This window comes from Notechis scutatus, chromosome 4 (genome assembly GCF_049901735.1).
Source record: "Notechis scutatus isolate UNSWTSFEM ecotype Mainland chromosome 4, rNotScu1.2, whole genome shotgun sequence".
NCBI classification, from domain to species: Eukaryota; Metazoa; Chordata; class Lepidosauria; order Squamata; family Elapidae; genus Notechis; species Notechis scutatus.
The window spans coordinates 2,446,518-2,465,803 of NC_142012.1; the positions used below are offsets into that span (position 1 = coordinate 2,446,518).

Consider the following 19,286-nt stretch of genomic DNA (forward strand, 5'->3'; position numbering starts at 1 on the left):
TTTATGACCGTCGTAGTGTCATGTGATCCCATTTTACGCTCTTTTGACAAGCAAAGTCAATGGGGGAAGCCAGATTTACTTAACGACCGGATTACTAACTTATCAACTGCAGGGATTCAGTTAACAGCTGAGGCCAAAAAGGGTCGTAAAATGGGGCGAAGCTCATTTGACAAATGTATCGCTTAACAACCAAAATTTTGGGCTCAATTGTGATTGTATGTTGAGGACTTCCCGTAAAGATAGGATGGATGGATGGATGGATCGATCGATCGATCGATAGAAGGATGGATAGACAGGCAGGCAGGCAGGCAGACATATAGAGAGAGAGACAGATAGTGATAGACCAACAGATAGATAGATAAGAGATAGACAGATAAGAGAAAGAGATAGACAGAAAGAGACAGAGTTAAACAGATAGATAGACAGATAGAGACAGACAAAGATATAGAGAAAGAGTGACAGATAGTGATAAACCAATAGATAGATAGATAGATAGATAGATAGATAGATAGATAGATAGATAGATAAGAGATAGACAGGGATAAGAGAAAGAGATAGACAGACAGAGACAGGGTTATACAGATAGAGAGAGAGACACACACACAGGTAGAGAGACAGACAGACAGACAGAGACATAGAGAAAGAGAGACAGATAGTGATAGACCAACAGACAGATAGATAAGAGATAGAGATAAGAGAAAGAGATAGACAGAGACAGAGTTAAACAGAGAGAGAGAGAGAGAGAGAGATGAACAGACAGAGATATAGAGAAAGAGAGACAGTGATAGACCAACAGATAAGAGATAGACAGAGATGAGAGAAAGAGATAGAGAGAGAGTTAAACATAGAGAGAAACAGAGAGAGACAGAAAGACAAACAGATATAGAGAAAAAGAGAGAGATAGTGATAGACCAACAGATAGATAAGAGATAGACACAGTTAGACAGATAAAGAGAGACAGAAAGAGAAAGAGAGAGAGAGAGAAGCACACACACAGATAGAAAGAGAGACAAACAGGCAGACAGACATAGCTAGCTAGCTAGACAGATAGACATAGATATTAAACATAATAAAGGTAATAACTCAGAGATCCCATACTTGCGGTGTTGAAGGCTTGCGAAGTCGCTAGTGCACTTGTGAAGTTGGCCTCCACCGTCGTCAACGTTTTATCCGTCGCAGTGACATTGGGAGGAGGTTCTGTGGCATTCGGTGCAAAGGTGGCAGGCCCAGTCGTGGGCCGCAGAGCTTTGTGCAAAGTCGTTGCCACGGCCACGCTGGGCCCAGTGACGGTGGCGTTGGTCGTCGTGGCTTCCCGCCCTTTCGGAGGCGGATGGCTTTGTGCCACAGTCGGTGCCACGCCTGGGGACGTGGTCGGCCTCTTCATTGAAGTGGTGGGTTTTGCACTCGTGGCCTGCGTGGTGGCAGTTTTCACTAAACTGGTGGTGGGCAAGGGACTCTCTGTTGATGGATGGACTAGGAAGAACGGAACAAAAAAAAAATGTTTCCTTTTTTCCCCCAGGCAAATCATTTTATTTTATTTTATTTATTATACATTTTCTTTAATATACATAACTATTTATAGTTATATAACGTCTTTGTGTACTGGATACATCAAGGCCCTTTTCCCCCTTTCCATCGTGTTATACATCCTAGCTAAAACTATCATATCGTATAATCTCTCCATCATATTATATTATACATCCAAATTATGTCTATTGTTTGTTTCCAACATAATATACTATTCCAATCCTCACTTTATGAATTTCATGTTGTATTCATGTGTAATTCAAAGATAGACTTTTTTTACATTATTTATTCTTGCATCTCAATTCTACATATGCTGCTTTTCCGAACAGAATCTCATTCTCTTCTGCAACGCGCAAAGATTTCTTTTAAGGACTGTACTCAAGGAGTAACCCTTAATGGGTCTAAGTCTACATGGAGGGAAGTAAGCAGTGGGGTGCCACAAGGTTCTGTCTTAAGCCCAGGACTTTTCAATATCTTCATTAATGACCTAGATGAGGGAATAGAAGGGGAACTTGCCAAATTTGCAGATGATACTAAGTTGGCAGGAATAGCTAACACCCAAGAAGACAGGTTCAAGATCCAGATGGATCTTGACAGACTAGAACACTGGGTCGTATCTAACAAAATGAAATTCAATGTAGAGAAAAGGAAAGTCCTCCACTTAGGCAAGAAAAACCAAAAGGACACATATAGACTGGGAGAAACCAGGCTCAATAGCAGGAACTGTCAGAGGGATCTTGGAGTCTTAGTGGACAACCAGCTAAATAGGAGCCAGCAGTGTGCAGCAGCAGCCAAAAAAGCCAATGCAATCCTAAGTTGCATTAACAGAGGGATACAATCAAGATCAAGGGTGGTACTAATACCGCTCTATAAAGCCTTAGTAAGACCACACCTAGAGTCCTGCATCCAGGTTTGGTCACCACACTATAAAAAAGATGTTGAGACTCTAGAAAAAGGGCAGAGAAGAGCAACCAGGGTGATGAGGGGACTGGAGGATAAAACATACAATGAACGGTTGCAGGAACTGGGCCTGGCTAGTCTAGGGAAGAGAAGGACCAGGGGAGACAGGAGAGCAGCCTTCCAATATTTGAGGGGCTGCCCCAAAGAGGAAGGGGTCAACCTGTTTTCTAAAGCACCTGTAGGCCAGACAAGGACTAAAGGATGGAAGCTGATCAAGGAGAGATTCAACCTGGAAATAAGGAGAAACTATCAGACAGTGAGAACAGTCAACCCATAGAAGAGAAGTTGCCCTCAGAAGTTGTGGGAGCTTCATCCCTGGAGGCTTTCAAGAAGAGATTGGACTTCCTTCTGTCAGAAATGGTGCAGGGTCTCCTGCTTGGGTGGGGGGGTTGGACTAGATGACCTACAAGGTCTCTTCCAACTCTGTTATTCTGTTAGGATCCAACTGGCTAGTCTAGGGAAAAGAAGGACCAAGGGAGACAGGAGAGCAGACTTCCAATATTTGGGCAGGGGCTGCCCCAGAGAGGAGGAGGGGGTCAAGCTATTCTCCAAGGCACCCGAAGGCCAGACAAGGAACAACGGATGGAAACTGAACAAGGAGAGATTCAACCTGGAAATAAGGAGAAACTTTCTGACAGTGAGAACAATCAACCCGTGGAACAGAAGTTGCCCTCGGAAGTTGTGGGAGCATCATCACTTGAGACTTTCAAGAAGAGATTGGACTGCCATCTGTCAGAAATGGTGTATGCGTTCTGACCAAGGCTTATTGAGACACTAACAAACACAGGTTAGTCCCAAACCCCTTTTTTCATTATTTTAACGGCTGTGAATAGTCCCAAACAGTTTGTGAATAGTCCAGCGGAAGTCTGCCACAGTCCTTTGGGATAAGTCTGATAAGCACCCACCTTTATCTCCCTTGGAATCCTGCCATGACTAAATTGCCAATTGGCTGTACAAGGCCAAACGGAGCACAAAGTCAACCCAGAGCTTCAGAGATTAAGCCAACCAGAACAAATAACGTTGCTTCCTGCAAAGGCTCCTGTCCCTTTGCTCCTCCTTTATGTCTTTCAGGAGGGGCCAATCACCTCCGAGCCTTACTCCTGAGTTGTCCCTTTTGTCTTAGCTGTTCTTGCCTTCTGGCAGCTCTGTGCACGCGCACACTGGGAACAGGCTCCCGCCGATGTCAGATTTTGGAGGCTCCAGAGTTCGCACATAACCCTCAGATGGCCCTGGCCCCGTCTCTGTGTCGGACACAGATCCCTCATCCGAGCCCTCCCCAGACTCCCAGACTGGCCCACTGTCCGACTCTGCCGCCAGCCACCAATGGACCACAACACTGACCAGCAAAGTCCGCGGGGAAGCCAGATTCATTAACCAATTTAAGAACTGCAAGAATGCACTTAACAAACGCGGCAAGAAAAAGTCGTAAAATGGAGCAGACTCGCTTAACAAATTTCTCGCTCAACAGCATAAAGTTTGGGCTCAATTTTGGGTACATTGAGGACGACTACCTGTTTCTAGAAATGCACAGACATTGTCATGAAATAAAAGCCTATCAACCGTTAAGAACAGACATATGTCTAAAGAGATCTTGTCATATCTGCATTTAGCCAGTCTCCTGGAAAGCAGACAGGTAACTCACCTGAAGTTATATTGGCAACACCTAGGTATGTTAAGCAGCTGCTGAAAAGGATAACAAGGAAGCATATACCCATATTGGCCTGAAAAACAAAACAAAAAAATATTTGTTAGCGATTCAGGAAGAATAATTCCCAAGCTTTAAAAGCCACTCAGGAGACATCAAATGTTTAAAACTGAACATAAGGTCTTAAAGGAAATGGTTATAAAATCATCTTTAATATAAAATGGTTATAAAATCATCTTCAATATAAAAGGAACAAAATGGTTATAAAATCATCTTCAATATAAAAGGAACAAAATGGTTATAAAATCCTCTTTAATATAAAAGGAACAAAATGGTTATACAATCATCTATAATATAAAATTAACAAAATGGTTATAAAATCATCTTTAATATTAAAGGAATTATAGAACTGGTTTGCTGGAATCTTTGCAGCCTGCAAGTCTTTAGGAAGCTTTCCTTTAGCGATTAAATATTAGTCATTAAGCGAAGTTGTCGCAAAGTGAAATATCACAGGATTGCAAGTATGGTTACATTTTTTTTTTATTTCAGTTTTTTTCTTTGCTTTTTGATAATTCCTTTAGCTGAATTTGGGGTTTTTTCCTCTCGATTTTATCCCTCCTCCCTCTCCCAATCATTCAGAAACAACTATAGTATTGCTCACATCACAATAATTTATGGTATTTTTTTTCTGTTGCTCTGCTGGATCTTTTTGATCAACTCCCCAAATCCAAAAACTTCACTCTTAATCAGACTCAAACCCCTGGACCAACGCTGTGTAATTTTGCCAGAATTTTCTTTGGATGTTAACTCTCAGCTTCACTGCTGGTCAGCTCTTAAATAATAGTTACCACGTGTTCCAAACCGTTTTTGAAAACTTCTCAAAGCAAACTGACATGAGATGAGGAGGAAAGCCGATGGAGACGTTAGAAAAATTCTTTTTATTGTTTTAACCCAGGCCTTTTGTGTACTAGAAGTGGCTGAGGAATTCTGGGAGTTGAAGTTCACAAGTCTTAAAGTGGTCAAGTTTGGGGACCCCTGTATTTAATACGTACTGGTAATATTAATAAATATTAATTTTGTCCAAGTGAGGGGAACCCAGAGTTCTTCATCTGAGCTGAAGCAAATGTTCTTATTTGGTAGCATTTATTCTCTAAAAATCCATGGCCTCGAGGCTGCTGTTTCCCCATCCTTACATAAGCAGCTAAAATATTTCCCAATTTCTATCATCAGGTGCCAAAATTATTTCCACTCCAACAATCTACTCACTAAAACAAAAACAAAAAAACACCACCCATGATTTAAGGTGGAGAACCAGGGCAATTTTATTACATTAAAAACAGAAACTTTATGTAGTCCTTGACTTAGAACAGTCCATTTAGTGACCATTTAAAATTACAATGTATCTAAAACTATAGAGTTTTAAAATGAAAAGATTGGAACTGATTATCCTACTGTTACTAGATTACTTGTTTTTTTTGTTAAATTATACACAGAGATAAATGGAATAAATGTGAAAAAGAGAAATTATGATAAGTATGCTAAATACGTTGAATAAATGTAAGAATATAGCTAAAATGAGGATTGTTATAAAAAGATTAACATGTTTTTATGATTAATTGAATCAATTAATTTATTTGAAATTATAAATGATTTAATGTAATTGAAGGGGAAAATACCATGCGGAATTTGTCCTAAAATGCATATGTGTTACATACACTGCTCAAAAAAATAAAGGGAACACGAAAATAAGACATCCTAGATCTGAATGAATAAAATATTCTTATTAAATACTTTTTTTATTGCATAGTTGAATGTGCTGACAACAAACTCACACAAAAATTATCAGTGGAAACCAAATTTAGCAACCCATGGAGGTCTGGATTTGGAGTTATACTCAAAATTAAAGTGGAAAAAAACACTACAGGCTGATCCAACTTTGATGTAATGTCCTTAAAAAAAGTCAAAATGAGGCTCAGTAGTGCGTGTGGCCTCCACGTGCCTGTATGACCTCCCTACAACGCCTGGGCATGCTCCTGATGATGTGGCGGATGGTCTCCTGAGGGATCTCCTCCCACACCTGGACTAAAGCATCCCCCAACTCCTGGACAGTCTGTGATGCAATGTGGCGTTGGTGGATGGAGCGAGACATGATGTCCCAGATGTGCTCAATTGGATTCAGGTCTGGGGAACGGGCGGGCCAGTCCATAGCATCAATGCCATCATCTCGCAGGAACTGCTGACACACTCCAGCCACATGAGGTCTACCATTGTCATGCATTAGGAGGAACTCAGGGCCAACCGCACCAGCATATGGTCTCACAAGGGGTTGGAGGATCTCATCTCGGTACCTAATGGCAGTCAGGCTACCTCTGGCGAGCACATGGAGGGCTGTGCGGCCCCCTAAAGAAATGCCACCCCACACCAAACCGGTCATGCTGGAGGATGTTGCAGGCAGCAGAACATTCTCCACGGTGTCTCCAGACCCTGTCACGTCTGTCACATGTGCTCAGGGTGAACCTGCTTTCATCTGTGAAGAGCACAGGGCGCCAGTGGTGAATTTGCCAATCTTGGTGTTCTCTGGCAAATGCCAACGTCCTGCACAGTGTTGGGCTGTAAGCACAACCCCCACCTGTGGAGATCAGGCCCTCATACCACCCTCATGGAGTCTGTTTCTGACCGTTTGAGCAGCCACATGCACATTTGTGGCCCGCTGGAGGTCATTTTGCAGGACTTTGGCAGTGCTCCTCCTGTCCCTCCTTGCACAAAGGCAGAGGTAGCGGTCCTGATGCTGGGTTGTTGCCCTCCTACGGCCTCCTCCATGTCTCCTGATGTACTGGCCTGTCTTCTGGTAGCACCTCCATGCTCTGGACACTACGCTGACAGACACAGCAAACCTTCTTGCCACAGCTCGCATTGATGTGCCATCCTGGATGAGCTGCACTACCTGAGCCACTCGTGTGGGTTGTAGACTCCGTCTCATGCTACCACTAGAGTGAAAGCACTGCCAGCATTCAAAAGTGACCAAACCATCAGCCAGAAAGCACAGGAACTGAGAAGTGGTCTGTGGTCACCACCTGCAGAACCTCTCCTTCATTGGGGATGTCTTGCTAACTGCCTCTGCTTTCTACCTGTTGTCTATTCCATTTGCACAACAGCATGTGAAATTGATTGTCAATCAGTGTTGCTACCTAAGTGGACAGTTTGATTTCACAGAAGTGTGACTGACTTGGAGTTACATTGTGTTGTTTAAGTGTTCCCTTTATTTTTTGAGCAGTGTAGTTGTTAGATTATTGTTATTAACTTTTAAGGTGACAATTAAAAAGTGACTATATTGTGATAAATCATTATTATTAATTAAAGAGGAGCTAACTAAATGATGTATAAGATAAAGGGCTGGTGCACTCAAATTAGTAATTAAAGGGGAAATTTTTCGAATTATTTGAATTAAGATGAAACTTTTGGAATAATAAAATAAGAATATGCGATGAAATTGCAAATGTGACAGATACAAGTATAAAGTATAATGAATATGAAGATATGAGAATTATTTAAAGTAAAAAGAAATAAGTTAAGAAATGAATAGAAAATTTAGAAAATAAGTTTGAGGAATATAAGAATATCTGAGAAAATTTACAGAAAATATGAAATGCAATGATATGAAACTGAATGGAATAGATGAATATGTAACCAAGGTCGTGTTTGTATGCAAATGTGAAAACCTGGAACCATGCTGTTCATTAAGAGATGTTTTTTATAACATCTTTTATATTTTATCAAATAAAAAAAAAAAAAAAAAAACATTTACAAAAAAAAGTTACTATGTATCTGATAAAAGTGGCTTATGACCATTTTTCACATTTACGACCGTTGCAGCATCTCTACAATCACGTGATCAAAATTCAGATGCTTGGCAACTGACTCGTATTTACGACGGTTGGAGTGTCTCCCCGGTCATGTGATCAGTGATCTTCCAACAAGGGGGGGGAACCAACGGGGACAACCAGATTCACTTAACAACCAGGTGACTAGCTTAATAACTGCAATGATTCACTAAACAGTCGTGGCAAGAAAAGTCGTAAAACGGGGCAAACTCAGTTAACAAATGTGTTTCACCTCAGCAACGTAAATTTTGGCCTCAATTGTGGTCATAACTTGAAGACTCTCTGTACATTTCATTTGTCAGGATTCCGACAATTATCCCCCAATTAAATCATGAGTCTCGAGCCAAACTTCCAAAACTTAAAGAAGATTTATTAGTACTAAACATGTCCGGCGCTGCCTGGTTGTAGCCGACTCTGAGACACATCATTCATTGTCACCCTTGACCATGGTTTCCCCCCCTGCACCTCCTGGGTGTATCCTAATTCATAGTCTCCAATGGGACACATCCATAGCCCAGAGTCACCAATCATGCTCTCCAGTTAGAATTTTGCGGGGCAGAAACTTCAGTCACCTAGTTCCTATCTTTGAAAACATTTATGGAATGCGCTTTTGGTTTGCAAGCTGCTGCACTGTTCCCCCCTCCCTTTCTGTTGGCATCTCTAAAAAAAAACCAGAGAAACATTTTATGAGTTGACATCAAGGTTGATTCAGGTATCCGTCCTCCTGAGGTCGGTAAAAGGAAGACCCAGATTGTTGGGGGGGGGGATATATTCTGACTCTGTAAACCGCTTAGAGCAGGGTTGTCAAACTGGTGGCCCGCGGCCGGATGCATCACAGGCAGGCCACGCCTGCCCCAGACCCGCGAAAGGAAAAAACGACACGAAAAGGAAAAATGATGTCAGGGTTCCGGCGATTGCCCTAATTGAATCATGAGCCTCGAGCCAAGCTTTAAAAGAATCCAAAGGATTTATTAGGAGCAACATGTCAGCATGGACCTAAATGAATCCAATTCTGGCAGAGGTAATTTGTAGTCACCTGTGACCCTGTTTCCCCCTCCCCGCTGGGTGTGTCATCAATCACATTCTCCAATGAAGGATTTTCGGGGGCAGAAGATACGGTAGCCCAGCTACAATCTTTGTAGCATAAGCATGGAATGTATTTCTGGTTCTAAACTGCTGTACTGTTTCTTTAGACTTTCTACCCCCCCTACCTTGTTTATGGCAACTCAAAAACAGGCATAGGAATGCTTTACGAGTTGACACATGACACCCATAGCTTAGAGTCCTGTAAAAACACTATGAAGCAGTAGTATATGAGTCTAAGCTAAGTTATGAGCCGCGATGGCGCAGTGGTTAGAATGCGATACTGCAGGTTATTTCTGCGAACTGCCGGCTGACAACAATTTGGCAATTCGATTCTCACTGGCTCAAGGTTGACTCGGCCTTCCATCCTTCCGAGGTGGGTAAAATGAGGATCCAGATGGTTGGGCTCTGTAAACCGCTTACAGAGGGCTGTAGAGCACTGTGTAGAGGTATATAAGTCTAAGTGCTATTGCTATGTAAAGGTAAAGGTTCCCCTCGCACATCCGTGCTAGCTGTTCCCGGCTCTAGGGGGCGGTGCTCATTCTCCGTTACAAAGCCGCAGAGCCAGCGCTCTCCGAAGCCATCTCCATGGTCATGTGGCCGGCATGACGAAACGCCAAAGGCGCCCGGAACGCTGTTCCCTTCCCACCAAAGGGATCCCTATTTTTCTACTTCCATTTTTTACGTGCTTTCGAACTGCTGGGTTTGCAGAAGCTAGGACAAGGAACGGGAGCTCACTCCATTCCGTGGCACTAGGGATTCGAACCGCCTTCAAACTGCCGACCTTTCTGATTGACAAGCTCGGCGTCTTAACCACTGAGCCACCACGTCCCTAGACCAGTGGTTTGCTTATAGTGGGGTTTTGTCATCCAACACAATTATGTGACTAGGGGAAGCACAATGCAGCTGTTGTGCAACGAGCCCGTTGATAGATAGATGATAGATAGATGATAGATAGATAGGTAGGTAGGTAGGTAGGTAGGTAGGTAGGTAGGTAGATAGATAGATAGATAGATCGATAGATGATAGGTAGATAGATAGATAGGTAGGTAGGTAGATAGATAGATAGATAGATAGGTAGGTAGATAGATGGATGATAGATAGATGATAGATGATAGATAGGTAGGTAGGTAGGTAGGTAGGTGGGTAGGTAGGTAGATAGATAGATAGATAGATAGATAGATAGATAGAGATAGATAGATGGATGATAGGTAGATAGGTAGATAGATAGATGATAGATGATAGATAGATAGATAGATAGATAGATAGATAGATAGATGATGATAGATAGATAGATAGATAGATAGGTAGATAGATAGATAGATAGATAGATGGATGATAGATATAGATGATAGATGATAGATAGGTAGGTAGGTAGGTAGGTAGGTAGGTAGATAGATAGATGATAGGTAGATAGGTAGATAGATAAATAGATGATAGATGATAGATAGATAGATAGATAGATAGATAGATAGATAGATAGATGAGGTCCCTTTTTAGATAAATTCTAAATTAAGGGCTGAGTTTAGATGCTAAAACGAATGTTTTTATGAAAAGAACAAAGCTTTCCCCTTATTATACCGTGAAGGTTGCAAACTAATTTTTATCATTTGGAGAAGGAAGTTTCAAAGCTTCTCTTTAAGACCTTGTTTGTTTTACGGACAAACATCTGTATAATCCTTTATCCAAAGGAATGTCCCCTTTTTACCAGAAAAGTCTAAATTATGCTGTTCTCTTTGCTCTCCAACCGGGTGGATTGAAAGAAAAGTTGAAAGGAGGTGAAACTATGGGAATGTATGAATGGGCTGAAGCTTAACAAAGACTCCATGCCAGCCTAGTGTGAGCAGAGCACAGAATGGCAGGATTGTATCTGATTGGCTTACACCATTCTTCTGGACAGGGATTGGCTCCTTTCCCAAGGAGGCGGGTCCCACATTTTCCCCCTTAAAAAGAAAAACAGAACCGAGAGGATATGGGGGGGAAAAAAACTTCTATAGATCTGAAAAGGACACTGACATTCTGGTTTGGTTCTGCAACCCAACAGGACAGACACAGACTCCAGAGAGGAATTAGGACTGCAGAAAAACCCAATGGCTACCCACCTGCCTTCCATGGAGGACTTGTATATCTTGCACGAGTCACAAAGAGGGCTGTGAAAATATCTACAGACCCCTCACATCCCGGACATAAACTGTTTCAACTCCTACCCTCAAAATGATGCTATAGAGCCCTGCACATCAGAACAAGTAGACACAAGGACACCTTTTCCCCAATGGCATCACTCTGTTAAACCACTAATTCCAACAACACTGTCAACTTATTGACTAAGACTGCACTACTATTACTATTAATCTTCTCATCACTCCTTATCACCCATCCCCTCCCACTTGGGACTGTAACTTTATCACTTGTATCCTTACGATTTATATGGACTGTTTCCTAGGATGACTTGATGGCTTACTGTACCCTATGACTGTCATTAAGTGCTGTACGTGATTATTCTCGACTCCTGACAAATGTATTTTTTATGTACACTGAGAGCATTTACACCAAGACAAATTCCTTGTGTGTCCAATCGCACTTGGCCAATAAAGAATTCTATTCTGTTCTGTTTTGTTCTGTTCTATTCTATTCTGCTCTATTCTATTCTTAAAAAGTTGGAAAAGGAGAAAGGGAGAAGAGAGCGCTAACTTTTCAAGATCAGGAAGAAAGTGTTGTACCTGATGATTCTCGACTCTTGACGAATGTCTCTTTTCTTTTATGGACACTGGGAACATTTGCACCAAGAAAAAAAATTCCTTGTGTGTCCAATCAAACTTGGCCAATAAATAATTTTATTCCATTCATTCTCTTTCAATATTATTTTACTCTCAAAAATCTTTCCAAGGATTCGTAGTCTCTTGCCTTTCCTTCTCTTTTTTGACTGAACCTCCTGCAGGTTTTCAGCTATCCCATTGGGAATACAGGTGGTCCTCCACTTACAACCATTCATTTAGTGACCGTTCAAGTTACAACGGGACTGTGGGGGGAAAATGAGTGATGACTGTTTTTCACGCTTACAACCGTTGCAGCATCCCTGCGCTCACTTGATCAAAGTTCAGGTGCTTGGCAACTGACTCGCATTTATGACGGTTTCCCGGGGTCCCCCTTTTGCGACCTTCTGACAAGCAAAGTCAACGGGGAAGGCAGGCTCACTTAACAACCGGGGTTGCTAATTTATCTGCTGCAGCGATTCACTTAACACCTGTGGAAAGAATGGTGGTAAAATCAGGTAAAATTCACTTACAAATGTCTCACTTAGCAACATAACATTTGGGGCTCCATTGTGGTCACAGGTCCAGGACTACCTGTGTGAAAATCCAAATTAAGGTATTCCAGAAGGAAGCAGACTCTCTTGGCCCATGGGCCCTCTCACAAAGGAGGCCATCACCTATTTTTGACAATTCCTCTGCTCAACTGCTTTTACCATTAGAAGTTTTTCCCCCCCTAATATGATCAGAAGCTGCCTTGTGGTTTAAATATAGAGGTACTCTTCTGACCTCAGCTTCCCCAAAAAGCACTAAGCCGACTCTTTGTCCCGGCAAAACCCCTTTTATTAAACGAAGGTGAATTTCTTGCGTTCACCTTCAGCCAAAGGCCTGGCCAACGGTCTTTCAAGGGTGTAATTAGGAGCACAGACCTTATCTAGCTTGGAGAGCTGCCAAGTAACTATTTCCAAACGCAGTGCTGACAAGGAAGGGCTCGGTAAAGAGTCTATGAGATGCACAGACGGATCTTCACACGGCTGCAACGAACGAATTGTTTCCTGCAAAAGCCCCCTCCCCTTTTGCTCCTCTTTTAATCTCTATGGAAGGGGCCGTTCGACCGTCCACCTGTGGCCTTACTCCTGAGTCAACCCTTGTTCCTTAACTGTTCCCTTCTCCTGGCAGCTCTGCACATGCGCACACTGGGAATAGGCTCCAGCTGTTCTTCTGCCCCGCTGAATTCCAACTCCAAAGGCAGCTGATAACTGTCGGGCGGCCCTGGCCCCATCTCTGCCTCCGACACAGAGCCCTTGTCCGAGCCTTCCTCAGCCTCCAGGACGGGCCCAGGTTCCTCCCCAACCTCCTCACTACTGTCTGACTCCACTGCCAGCTCTGCTGGCCGCTGGTGGGTCACAACAGGTAGCCCTCAACGTAGGACCATAATTGAGATTTATGTTGCTAAGCGAGATATCGTTAAGTGAGTTTTGCTCCCATTTTATGACCCTTCTCGCTATGTTGTTAAGTGAATAACTTGCAGCCATTCAGTTAGTAACACAGTTGTAAAGCGAATCTGGATTCCCCATGGACTTTGCTGGCCAGAAGGGGATCACATGATCCCAGGACATTGCAAGCGTCATTAAACATGAACCGGTTACCGAGTTTTGATCATGTGCCCACGGGGAAGCTGCAAAGGTCGGTTGTAAGTATGAAAAACGATCAAAAGTGCCTTTTTTCAATGCTGTTTGTAAGTTTGAACTGTCAGTAAATGAATGTTTGTAAGTTGAGGACTAGCTATATATTATTATAGAAGAGAACATTGGTAGCTCAGGGGGGAACATCTATCAATGTGGTTGCTAGGAGTCCTAAAACAACTCGATGGGACATAGTCCAAAAATATGGACTTCTTCTATGTGCGGAAAATTTTACATTGCAAAAACTGGAGGTTTTTAGAGAGTTGAAGATGAAGATTTGAGTGACATCACAAATTGAAGAAAGAAAGAAAGAAAGAAAGAAAGAAAGAAAGAAAGAAAGAAAGAAAGAAAGAAAGAAAGAAAGAAAGAAAGAAAAGGAAGACTGAAAAGAAAGAAAAAGAAAAAAGGAAAGGAAGGAAGAGAGGAAGGAAGGAAAGGAGGGAGGGGAAGAAAGGAAGATAGGAAAGAAGGAAAAGAAAGGAACAAAGAAAGAAAGAAAGAAAGAAAGAAAGAAAGAAAAGAAAGGAAGGAGACAAGAAAGAAAGAAAGAAAGAAAGAAAGAAAGAAAGAAAGAAAGAAAGAAAGAAAGACTGAAAAGAAAGAAAAAGAAAGAAGGAAAGGAAGGAAGGGAAGAGAGGAAGACAGGAAGAAAAGAAAGAAGGAAAGGAAGGAAGAGAGGAAGGAAGGAAGGAAGGAGGGAGGGAAGAAAGGAAGATAGGAAAGAAAGAAAAAGAAAGGAACAAAGAAAGAAAGAAAGAAAGAAAGAAAGAAAGAAAGAAAGAAAGAAAGAAAGAAAGAAAGAAAGAAAGAAAGAAAGAAAGAAAGAAAGAAAGAAAGAAAGAAAGAAAAAGAAAAGAAAGATCTGGTCCAACAGGATGAAAGATAACCAAACTATTTGGAGGATCCGATTCTGGAACTCTCTGGATGAAATGACCTAAGGGAAGGAGTCAAGTTTGAAGGATGGTTCAATTTCTTTTCTTCATTTCCCGTGACTCTTTCCATTTTTGTCCAGGTTGCAAAAAAGAAGATCGAACAATAACTGGAAAAGTTGTGCCCCCCCAGGATCACCTTTTAGCACGATCCCCAACAATTAATTGTTGCACCTGCAACAACAAAGCCTTCGGAGAGGCTTTTGAACTCTGTTTTGGCAAGCAAACGTGTATTTGACAATTGCAATGTGAAGGGAAGCCAACACTGTTTTATTATGACTCTTAAATTCCCCTCTCCGCTTCTCCGAGACTCGGGTAGCCTTTTCAAAAGAAATAATCTCAGACTGAAGTCATGCGAGAGGCATACAAGCGAATCCATTTTTCAGCTGAAGCTTTTTCCTGCAAAAAAAAGTGATTGCTAACAAGACAACCTTTGCAAATTAGATCCGATGGCCTGCTGTAATTTGAAAAAGTGCCAATATCCTTTTTTTTTTAAATACTTCAGAAAGTTTAATAAAATAGCTCTTTATCTTTTCTTCCTTCTCTGCATGCGTATTCAATGTTTATGTATTTTTAATACCTTTAAATTAAACCACATACCTATGATTTAATGGAAGGGTAAAGCGCTGAATAAATAAATCTCATAAAATCTTTCTGCTTTTTGTCATGGTTAACTTCAGTTATTAGGTGGGTTAAAGAATAAATAAAATATGGAGCAAGAAAGCTCTGAATTTCACAAAGAATTGTAACTCCCCATTTGTGGGAGAGCATTAAAGATTCATACAGGAGTCCAAGGAATCTATTAAAAGTGCTGCATAAAATGAACTCGAGACATTTAACTCTTGCAAGCTCGGTCTCTCTACCTCGATCTATCTTGAAGTTTGTTTTCACGCCTAAACATGGATTAATTTTCAATCGATCGTCTTTTTGTAAGCTGCCATTCTATCAGTAATAGGGTTTGTGGTGTACAGTGTCTTTGTGTCTTATGGTGCAGGTAGTCCTTGTTGTGGTTCACTGGCAGCAGGTGTGGACGGCTGAGGTCTCAGAGAGCGAGGACTCGGATGAGGGGCCTGCGTGTGATGCAGGGATGGGGCCAGGACCATCAGGGAGTGGAGCGCTGCCTTCGGAGATTGTGGAGGCTGGCAGCAATGAGGAAGAGGCCCCCGAGGAGCCTGTGCCCAATGCGCATGCGTGCAGGGCGGCTCGAAGGGAAGAGCAGCTGCAGCAGCACGAGCGACTCGGGAGTAAGGCTGCAAGGTGATGGCCCCTCCCTTAAGGGATAAAAGCCAGCTGAGAAACTGGAGTTCTTTGCAGGAAGCAAAGACGTTTTTGCACTTAAGCCTTGTGGACGTTCGGACTCTCTTAGTTTGTGTTTGGAGACTCTTTGTGTTTGGAATATTTCTTAGCAACTTTATCTAGTGTTCTTGGCAGCCTTGCACCACCTTGGCAAGGCTTGTTCTTATTAGTTTGAAACAGCCTTTTCACCGGGAAGGAACGGAATTCGTAGAGAACCATTAAAAGGTTTTGCTGTTACCTCCGTTTCGTGTTTGTTTCCTTGGAACAAGGTTTGGGTCAAGAACAGTCCTCAACTTATGATGGCAACGTAGGCCAAAATTTCTGTTGCTAAGCAAGGCATCAAGCAGCTTCCGCTTTCACCTTTCAGCCCCAATCCGGGGCCTTCGCAGGCAGTTGCTTTTGCGACAAACTATTTTTGTGTTGAATTTTTTTTATGCTTACCGACAAAGAAATAAAGGGGGGGCTAGTATAGATCTATTTCAAGCTACTTAGGATGTGGCTAGCTGAGGGGTTGTCAAACTCAAGGCCTGCGGGCCCGATTCAGCCAGCGGGGTGTTTAAATCTGCCCACAGAGCCGGCCTGGAAATAGCAAAGGACTGACCCATAGAGCCTCTGGCAGCCAGAGCATAGGTGAGGCTGACGTGGCCTTCTGCGCCCCATGGACGGCTTCCTACAGCACTTTTCTGGCCAAAACAGGACATTTGGGGGGGGGGGAATGTGAGAAAGGTCATAAAATTGAGCAAAAGTTGAGAGAGAGAGAGAGAGGACGGAGGGACGAAGGGAGGGAGAGAACAGCCCCCAGGTCTGGAGGTGGCTGATGAGGAAGAGGAGGAACAGCTGGGTCCAGTGCCTGATGCACGAATGCGCAGAAGGCAGAGGAGAGGAGAGCAGTGGAAATCTATGAGCTGGACCTTGGGATAGAAGAGCCACCACTGCTGGCGAAGCTCCACCCGGGCTCTGGGGATCAAAGGCAGCGGGTGGAGATGGATATAGGTATGGCAGACAACTATTCATCTTCCAGACAGACGGACGGACTTGTTCGCCTGCGAGAGAAACGTTTTGCCAGGGCTGCCGGCGCTCCTAATAAAGGAATCTTTTGAGTTGACGTCAGAGGGCTTGTCGCGTTTGGGGAGCAAGGTCAGAACATCCCTAAAGAAACTGTTGTAAGTCGAGGACTACTTGTGTCTTCTGCCCGATCGCCATTTTGGGGGGGAAATCCATGGGCAAGCTTTTATCATCCTTTTAGGGCTAACTGCTGGCAAAGTCCCAGGATAAGGCGACACTGTCCGATCAGAAAACATCTGTTTTGTAACCCTCCTCATGAGTGAAAACAGGATGTTGCTTATCAATTACACAGGAAATGCTTTTTTGCCCTGAATTCTAAACTCCCTGCTTGGTAACCGAAGAACTCTGAATTTCTGTGAAATCTGCTGTGCGGAACACGGTGCCTGGATCAGGGTGTGTGGGAGTCTACGGATGTTGGGAACATAGCTAAGTTTATTCTAAAATATGCTGCAAGTTTGCAATGGAACAAAAAAAAAACACGTTTTTTAAAATTTTTATATTAGATCTTTTTTTAACCCAACTGTATTACTTTTATACATAACTCAAGGTGAAGAATATTCCTAATAACCTTCCTCTTATTTTCCCCATAACAACAATCCTGTGGGGTGAGATGGGTTGGGCTAAGAAGAGAATATCCCAAAGTCACCGTCACCTAATGATTGGCCTGAAGGAATTCAGACAGCTTTCATGCCTAAGGCGGGACTAGAACTCACCGTCTCCTGGTGATTGGCCCAAAGTCACCCAGCCGGCTTTCATGTCTAAGGCGGGACTAGAACTCACCGTCTCCTGGTGATTGGCCCAAAGTCACCCAGTTGGCTTTCATGCCTAAGGAGGGACTAGAACTCCCAGTCTCCTGGTGATTGGCCCAAAGTCACCCAACCCGCTTTCATGCCTAAGGCGGGACTAGAACTCACCATCTCCTGGTGATTGGCCCAAAGTCACCCAGCTGGCTTTCATGGCTATGGTGGGACTAGAACTCCCTGTCTCCTGGTGATTGGCCCAGTGTCACCCAGCCGTCTTTCATGCCTAAGGCGAGACTAGAACTCACCGTCTCCTGGTGATTGGCCCAAAGTCACCCAGCCGGCTCTCATGCCTAAGGCGGGACTAGAACTCCTGTCTCCTGGTGATTGGCCCAAAGTCACCCAGCCGTCTTTCATGCCTAAGGCGGGACTAGAACTCACCGTCTCCTGGTGATTGGCCCAAAGTCACCCAGCTGGCTTTCCTGGCTATGGTGGGACTAGAACTCCCTGTCTCCTGGTGATTGGCCCAGTGTCACCCAGCCGTCTTTCATGCCTAAGGCGAGACTAGAACTCACTGTCTCCTGGTGATTGGCCCAAAGTCACCCAGCCGTCTTTCATGCCTAAGGCGGACTAGAACTCACCGTCTCCTGGTGATTGGCCCAAAGTCACCCAGCCAGCTCTCATGCCTAAGGCGGGACTAGAACTCACCGTCTCCTGGTGATTGGCCCAAAGTCACCCAGCCGCCTTTCATGCCTAAGGCGAGACTAGAACTCACCATCTCCTGGTGATTGGCCCAAAGTCACAAGCTGGCTTTCATGGCTATGGTGGGACTAGAACTCTCTGTCTCCTGGTGATTGGCCCAGTGTCACCCAGCCGTCTTTCATGCCTAAGGCGAGACTAGAACTCACCGTCTCCTGGTGATTGGCCCAAAGTCACCCAGCCGCCTTTCATGCCTAAGGCGAGACTAGAACTCACCGTCTCCTGGTGATTGGCCCAAAGTCACCCAGCTGGCTTTCATGGCTATGGTGGGACTAGAACTCCCTGTCTCCTGGTGATTGGCCCAAAGTCACCCAGCCGTCTTTCATGCCTAAGGCGAGACTAGAACTCACCGTCTCCTGGTGATTGGCCCAAAGTCACCCAGCCGCCTTTCATGCCTAAGGCGAGACTAGAACTCACCGTCTCCTGGTGATTGGCCCAAAGTCACAAGCTGGCTTTCATGGCTATGGTGGGACTAGAACTCCCTGTCTCCTGGTGATTGGCCCAGTGTCACCCAGCCGTTTTCATGCCTAAGGCGAGACTAGAACTCACCGTCTCCTGGTGATTGGCCCAAAGTCACCCAGCCGTCTTTCATGCCTAAGGCGGGACTAGAACTCACCGTCTCCTGGTGATTGGCCCAAAGTCACCCAGCCGGCTCTCATGCCTAAGGCGGGACTAGAACTCACCGTCTCCTGGTGATTGGCCCAAAGTCACCCAGCCGGCTCTCATGCCTAAGGCGGGACTAGAACTCACCGTCTCCTGGTGATTGGCCCAAAGTCACCCAGCCGCCTTTCATGCCTAAGGCGGGACTAGAACTCACCGCCTCCTGGTGATTGGCCCAAAGTCACAAGCTGGCTTTCTTGCCTAAGGTGGGATTAGAACTCAAGATCTCAGGCTTTCTAGCCTGGTGCCTTAACCACTAGTTCTAACTTGCTCTCTGTATTTTACATTATACTGTATATTAGAATT

The 19,286-nt window shown here is 43.8% G+C and overlaps 1 protein-coding gene across 3 annotated transcripts in view; it reads right to left on the reverse strand.

Annotated features, from left to right (window-relative positions):
• The window catches only part of PTPRA (protein tyrosine phosphatase receptor type A), a 135,368-nt gene that overhangs the window by 56,394 nt on the left and 59,688 nt on the right, over positions 1-19,286 (reverse strand). For all 3 annotated transcript variants that reach the window (XM_087962661.1, XM_087962660.1, XM_087962662.1), the window contains exons 3-4: positions 4,130-4,208; positions 1,099-1,473 (exon numbers count right to left, since the gene is read on the reverse strand). In XM_087962661.1, coding sequence (XP_087818787.1) covers positions 1,099-1,473; positions 4,130-4,202 — 448 coding nt within the window. In that variant the 5' untranslated portion in view covers positions 4,203-4,208. The remainder of the gene's footprint in view (positions 1-1,098; positions 1,474-4,129; positions 4,209-19,286) is intronic.